The sequence below is a fragment of the Crocuta crocuta genome, unplaced genomic scaffold (genome assembly GCF_008692635.1).
Source record: "Crocuta crocuta isolate KB4526 unplaced genomic scaffold, BGI_CrCroc_1.0 scaffold1161, whole genome shotgun sequence".
Lineage (NCBI taxonomy): Eukaryota > Metazoa > Chordata > Mammalia > Carnivora > Hyaenidae > Crocuta > Crocuta crocuta.
The window spans coordinates 335,406-341,749 of record NW_027531894.1 but is presented as its reverse complement, the minus strand read 5'-3'; the positions used below and the strand labels follow the sequence as shown (position 1 = coordinate 341,749).

Genomic DNA, 6,344 nt, shown 5'->3' with positions numbered 1-6,344 from the left:
TTGTGCCCCCCCCCCCCTCCTCACCCCTTTACCTCCCATGGAGGCGGTGTCTGGGAGGCCCGTGCTCTGAATCCACACAGGACTCCTTTGTCTGGACTGTCTTACTAGGTCGGTTCCAGGGACCCAGGGAGAGACCTGTGAGAAACGGAAAGGGGGACCTCCATATGGAGCGTCCTCTGGGGACATCAAATGCCAGGTCAGACTGACCTGCAAGGCCCTGAGGACGCATGTGGGAGAGGAACAGCTCCAAGGCTCAGACCCAGAGCAGGAGGGACGGCCCTGGAGGCTGAGAGAAGAGAGGGACAGCTCCAAGTACTGAGGCAGGGCTGGGAGGAAATGGGCCAGAGTGCAGCAGAGGCAGCACCCATCATCCAAGGCCACCCTAACCCCTAGGGATGAGGCAGGGGAGGCCCCAGTGGCCTTGTGCTGAGCTGTTGTGAAGACCAAGCTGCTGGAGAAGGTTGTTAAGGGCTCTGGGCAGAGATCCCAGCCTCACAGTGGGGGTTGGGGGGAGCAACCAGGGGAGACCCGCTGTACCCCACCTTCAGGCTGTGCCTGTGTTTCCCTGCTGAACCTCCTCCAGTGTGGTTCTGTTGGCTCAGAACTGTGGCCTGGAGTGCAGGGTGGGTGGCCCATCACCTTGTGCATGCGATAAGGCACAGCCAGCCGGCCACTGCTGGAGTCGGAGCCTGTGCCCCCCGAGCTGCTGGTGCCCCCAAAGGGCAGGGAACTCCACTCCACACTCTTGAGACGCTGTTCCGTGTGCTCTCCATGCAGCTCTGGGCCCCACTGGTCCCACAGCGGGGCCTCTGGGGACGGCAGGGGCCGGGGGTGCCTGCAGGCCACAGTCTGCTGATCTGCTTGCTGCCTGCTGGGTTTGGCTTCTGGACTCCAGCCCTGCCCCCATGGAACCTCCCCAAGGTGGGTGGGGTACCCCGAGTTGTGATTCCAGTCCCTGGGACCCAGCCTGGGGAAAAGGCTCATAGATGGACTGTGATGGCTCAGGATCCCTTTCCCTTCCCCCTTCAGCTCATCCTGTAGATCAGAGAATTGACCTTGGAAGGCGTAAGTGACTTGTCCAGGGACACTAAGGGTAGCTCTCGGACCCTGGCGTACACATGCCAAGGAACGCCCTCTCCTCCCTTCACCCCTGCAGGAGTCCCGGACCAGCACAGTTACTTTTGATCTGAGTTGGACTCGATGTTGCTGAGGAGGTTGGGATACCGCTGGGCAATGCTGTTCCAGTCTACGTCCTCCAGCCGGAAACCCTGGCCACGAAGCAACAGGAATGTGGCCCTCCGCTCCCACAGGGCCACAGAGCCACGAAAGCACATGGGGCCTTGCTTACCTCCTTAGTAGAGGGGACCTGATCGTTCTCAGAGAGGTCACTGGCATCCATCAGAGTTTCTGCAGTTACCACCTACAGAAGGGGAGTGGAGGCCAGTGGGCTGGGGGAAAGGGCCTCTCCTCTCTGACCTCACCAGCACCTGAGGTACACATTTGCTGTGTGAACCAGGGGGGTCCTCCCTGCCCTATACCATGGTCCTGGGGGGACAGGCTTCCCAGGGAGGCCAGGGCCCCCCGGCAGAAGCACCAGCCTGGAGGGGACACACTCTCCATCCAAGGGAAGTCCGAGGAGGGCTGGGGAGGGCACAGGAGGCAGGAGGGCGGGCCGAGCGGGGCTTACCTCCACACTGCCCGTGGAAGATCGCAGCACGCGGCCCACCCAGGACGAGCGGGCCAGCTGCAGGAGGCAGGACCTCTGGAAGGCCTCCAGCTCCGCCTCCAGACGCTGCATGGTGTTCAGGGCCTGTTGCAGCCGCTCCTCCAGCTGGGACTTCTCCTGCTCTAGGACGGTGCGTACGTGGGGCAGGGCCTTCTCCCCACCCCTGAGGCCAACCCCTACCTGGCCCCCGATTCTCACCCCAGCTTGGCCCCCTGCCCATCTCCTGATCCCACCTGCTCCTCACCAGCTGGGCCTGTTCCTTCTGCTCTTTCAACTCCAGAGTCAGCTTCTGGACCTGGTTCTGCAGGGACTTTTCCTGATTGCGTGAGCTCCTGGGAGGAAGCGGCCATCTCAGCAGCCCCCACCTCAAGGTCAGTAGCCAAGGAAGGGAGAAGGAGGGACTCTCTTCGCTGACATTGGGGGCCTAAGGGCACAGAGTCCCACTGGGCCAGGCCAGGCTCTGAGAGGTCTGGGTCGTAGGTCGGCTCTAGGTTCAGCAACCGTCGACACATTTAGAATTAGGGTCTGGGCAGGTTTACAGTATATTCACTTTTTCAGGGTTAGGTTGGGGGGTCAGGGTCAGGTAGAGATAAGAGCTAGAGGCAAAAGTCAGGGTAATTATCAGGTGGGAGTGTTGGTCAGCCCCAGTGGTTGGGGATGAGGTCAAACAAAAACCCGTTCAGGCAAGGACAGAGGCTGGGTTGAGCTGAAGGGCTGGCACTTTGCTGCTCACCTCTCAGCTGGAAGTCCAGCCACCTCATACAGGATGTGGCAATGCCGGGCATCCTGGCGGTTATGGATGGTCCACCGCAGAGCCTGGATCTCCAGTTCCCGTTGACCCCACAACAGCCGCAGGGTGCGGGGGTCCAGGGACTCAGGGGCCAACCTGCAATGCCAGCACCCTTGTCACTTGATCAGGCCCTGACCTCGGGCTGACCATCCCTCCCTCTCTTCCTTACTGCTGGTGGACGGAGGAGACCACGGGCGTGGAGCTGGGCTTGGTGTCCTGTAGGCAGGTAGGAGCCACTGGGTCTCTGGGTGTGCCATCTGGAGGCTCTGGGTGCCCACTGGCCGGCTCTCGATCCACCAGAGATAAGGGAGCCTCTTTCTCGGCTTTTTCAGCCTCTTGGCGAGGCCCAGGGACCATTCTTGATGTTCCTGGGGGAGCTGAGATGGGCAGTGTGGCTGTGATCCCTGTGTCCCATGTGTAGGTACCGCATGGGGCTCTCCTTCCATGGCCACAAGTGTGTGTCTGTGTCTGACAGCCCTAGCCAGCACCACTCCAAAAACACCCTTGTGTGTGTGTGTGTGTGTGTGTGTGTGTGCGCGCCCCACAGGACACCAGATTGCCAGCCACATGTGCGTCCATATCTGTGTGTTTCTGACCAGGACAAGGCAGCAGATCCCCCCCAGCAACACGTCACCGAGGTATTTGCACATTTCCTGTTGTCTCCCTGTCACCCTTGCTCTTTAGGACCTGACGTCCTGCCTCTCAGCCTAAACCAAGGGTCCCTAGAGGTGCTAATCCTTTGCCTGTGATGCCCCCAGACCCAGGGGCTTACCCTCAACACTCACCTGAGGCCTGAAATCCAAGCAGGCCTAGGGAAAGAAAGGCTTTACAGTGTTGCCATGGATACCAGCACCAAAAGGGGAGGGGCTGTTTGTTACCAGCAGCTTCCAGGGAGACCCCAAGCCAGGGCCCTGAGTGAACCCTGGGCCCACCTCCAGATCCAGCCTGAAGGAGACGCGGTAAGAGGCTGGGTTGCTGGCCAGCGAGCCTCAGGAGGCCCAGGAACCACAGAGTGGCCAGCCAGGCCTCCAGGGCCACACACTCCGTGTACCAGCCCTGCCTGACTTTCTGACTGTGGCACTCGGTGGGTACTGGGGGGATTGCTGCCCTGTGTATGGGGGTTTTCTGAACTCTAACCAGCAGTCAGCCCCTCCTGAGTGCTTCCCACAGTCTCTTTGCCCTCAGAGGCTGATGCCCACCTACCTGACCCCCAAGCGAGAAGCCTCTCCTGCCCCAGTCCATCTCCACCACCTGGGTCATCTTAGGGAGCCCTGGGGACACTTTCATAACCATGACAACCGTTCCCTGTGCCCCACAACAAAAACAAAGCACCAGATCTGACACACAGACCAATGCCCTCCAGCCTTCACCCCTGACCCCACTTTCTTTCATTCATTCATCTTTCATTCATTATGACTCTCAACTTCACATTTTTGTAGGACTTCCCGTGCTGGGGAGCATACAGGCTGGTGGGAGGACCCCCATGGCAGACCTGGCCCACAGACAGCACTGAGGCTGTGAGGCACCCTGGCTGCTGAGCTGGCTTGGGCTCTACCAGGCCGGAGTGTGCCCGCGTACGTCCACCCTCGAGAGGGCACAGGGATCCACTGGGGGCAGGCGGGGGTGGGGGAAAAGAGCCCAGGGTCTATGTCTTGCTTTGTTCCCAGCAACTTCAAGGCGACCTTCTCCCCACACCAGGACTGCCAGCCTGGCTGCAGCGGCCCGCCAGCTCCACCTCCCTCCCACGGGGGCTCACGGCTCCCCGACCCCTGTGCGTCCCCCTGAGGGAGCGGGGTCGGTGGGGCCCTGGCCTTGGGGTCCCGCTGCCCCTCTGGGCGCAGAAGCTGCGGGGTCCCAGGCCGGTGCTCCCTCTCTAGGTAAGAGACTCATCAGACTCGGAGGCTTCTGAGGAGGTCGGCCCAGGAGCGGAGCCGGACACCTGTCCCACGCACCGCCTGCGGGCCCAGGACGCGCTTCCGCGTAGTTCGCAGTCTTCAAGCGTGCGTGGACCAGGCTCGGCCCACCCCTCCTCGCCGCCGAGCTCCGCCCACACCTGGGCGCCGCTGGGGGCGGGGCGGGCGGGGAGCCAATGGGAGGGGCGGGGCGCAGANCCCGTGGCTCCGGAGGGCCGAGGTCTGCGTCGCAGGCGAGGGGGCGTTCCCATGGCAGCGGGAAGCCGTGTTTTCCTGAAGGCGCCCTTGGGTGCCTGAGGACGGCGTCCCGCGGGAGGGGCAGTGCCCTTCGAGCCAGGTGACTGGGGAGGCAGGAAGTCCTGGATCTGGTTAATGATTGGCTTCGTTCCGGGACTGGGGAGAGTCGAGAGGAGGCTGGGCCGTGGAGGAGCCTCCCAGTGGCCCTGGGGGGCGGACTGGTCCCCCCTGCGGGGGGCGGGAGGGCGGTCTTGACTACTACCCCAAGAATGTGTGGCCTACGGGTGGGGCTGGGCACAGGAGAGCAGGGCTGACGTCAGGGGGGCAGTAGCCCTGAGCCAGTTCTGAGGGAAGAGAGGAGGGCCAAGCCAGACCTGAGGACCTGACCCTGTGGCCTTCATCCTCCGTGCAGGACAGGGATGCTCTCAGGACTAGCAGCCATGGAGCTGAAGGTGTGGGTGGATGGCATACAGCGCGTGGTCTGTGGGGTCTCAGAGCAGACCACCTGTCAGGAAGTGGTCATCGCGCTGGCCCAAGCAATAGGTGAGTCCTTTCGGGCACAGATGGCCCAACAGGTGCGCCTGAGGTTTGGCCTGCTCCTATGGCCCCTTTCCCCCCCAAGGGGGTGGGTGGGACCGATTGCTCATCCCTGTTGCTCTCCCCCAACTTCTCAAGCCAGGTGGATGGAGAGTGGGGGGGATCTAGGCTGATCCCTCTCCTCCTACCCCAGGCCAGACGGGCCGCTTTGTGCTCGTGCAGCGTCTCAGGGAGAAGGAACGGCAGCTGCTGCCCCAGGAGTGTCCAGTGGGTGCCCAGGCTACCTGTGGACAGCTTGCCAGTGATGTCCAGTTTGTCCTGAGGCGGACAGGGCCCAGCCTCGCTGGAAGGCCCTCCTCAGACAGCTGCCCACCTCCCGAACGCTGCCCAGTCCGGGCCAGCCTCCCCCCGAAGCCACGACCAGCCCTGGGCCACGAGCCCCGCAAAGCACTGACCTTCAGTCTTGGGTGCCCTGGGCTGGCCCCCATCCCTGCGCTGCCGGAGGCTGTGGCCCCCATAGCACCAATGCCAGGCTCCTGTGCAGACCTGCAGGGCCTGGAGCGAAGGGTGCAGAGGAACGCATTGGAGCTGGGTCAGGAGGCCTTCTGGGAGCAGGAGCTCCGGCGGGAGCAGGTGCGGGAGCGTGAGGGGCAGGCACGCCTGCAAGCCCTGAGCGCCGCCACTGCCGAGCATGCGGCCCGGCTGCAGGCCCTGGACGCCCAGGCCCGTGCCCTGGAGGCTGAACTACATCTGGCCACAGAGGCCCCTGGGCCCCCCTCACCCACAGCCTCTGCAACTGAACGCCTGCGCCAGGACCTGGCTGCCCAGGAGCGACAGAGTGCAGAGGTGCAAGGCAGCCTGGCCCTGGTCAGCCGGGCTCTGGAGGCTGCTGAGCGTGCTCTGCAGGTAAGCCCCCCAGGCCCCCGAGCCCCTGCTGACATCCCCAGTGTGGGCAGATTGGGGGCGTCAGGGTCTGACTAGGGGGAGCACTAGGCCATGGAGCCCTGTGGCTGTGTCCTCTGAGCATCCCCTGTGCCCCAGGCCCAGGCCCAGGAGCTAGAGGAGCTGAACCGGGAGCTTCGCCAGTGTAACCTGCAGCAGTTCATCCAGCAGACAGGGGCTGCCCCGCCCCCACCCCCAC

At 63.1% G+C, this 6,344-nt stretch overlaps 2 protein-coding genes and 1 long non-coding RNA gene across 7 annotated transcripts in view; 2 read left to right on the top strand and 1 right to left on the bottom strand.

Annotated features, from left to right (window-relative positions):
* Positions 1 to 4,559, bottom strand: part of LMNTD2 (lamin tail domain containing 2) — a 6,612-nt gene extending 2,053 nt beyond the window's left edge. For 2 of the 5 annotated variants that reach the window (XM_077773360.1, XM_077773364.1), the window contains exons 1-8: positions 2,686 to 3,166; positions 2,460 to 2,628; positions 1,971 to 2,058; positions 1,688 to 1,843; positions 1,349 to 1,420; positions 1,180 to 1,268; positions 543 to 835; positions 33 to 135 (exon numbers count right to left, since the gene is read on the bottom strand). In XM_077773360.1, the coding sequence (XP_077629486.1) occupies positions 33 to 135; positions 543 to 835; positions 1,180 to 1,268; positions 1,349 to 1,420; positions 1,688 to 1,843; positions 1,971 to 2,058; positions 2,460 to 2,628; positions 2,686 to 3,166 (1,451 nt within the window). Of the gene's footprint in view, positions 1 to 32; positions 136 to 542; positions 836 to 1,179; positions 1,269 to 1,348; positions 1,421 to 1,687; positions 1,844 to 1,970; positions 2,059 to 2,459; positions 2,629 to 2,685; positions 3,167 to 3,301; positions 3,326 to 3,719; positions 3,977 to 4,468 lie in introns of those variants that run through there. The other 3 variants (XM_077773363.1, XM_077773362.1, XM_077773361.1) reach the window with 3 other exon arrangements.
* LOC144239338 (uncharacterized) lies at positions 3,523 to 4,248 on the top strand. The gene is made up of 3 exons (XR_013337395.1): positions 3,523 to 3,600; positions 3,956 to 4,090; positions 4,184 to 4,248. It is a non-coding gene; the product is annotated as an uncharacterized LOC144239338 (long non-coding RNA).
* Positions 4,560 to 5,078: 519 nt separating the features above from the next.
* Positions 5,079 to 6,344, top strand: part of RASSF7 (Ras association domain family member 7) — a 2,288-nt gene continuing 1,022 nt past the window's right edge. The window contains exons 1-3 of the mRNA XM_077773404.1: positions 5,079 to 5,209; positions 5,397 to 6,109; positions 6,245 to 6,337. Coding sequence (XP_077629530.1) covers positions 5,086 to 5,209; positions 5,397 to 6,109; positions 6,245 to 6,337 — 930 coding nt within the window. The 5' untranslated portion in view covers positions 5,079 to 5,085. The remainder of the gene's footprint in view (positions 5,210 to 5,396; positions 6,110 to 6,244; positions 6,338 to 6,344) is intronic.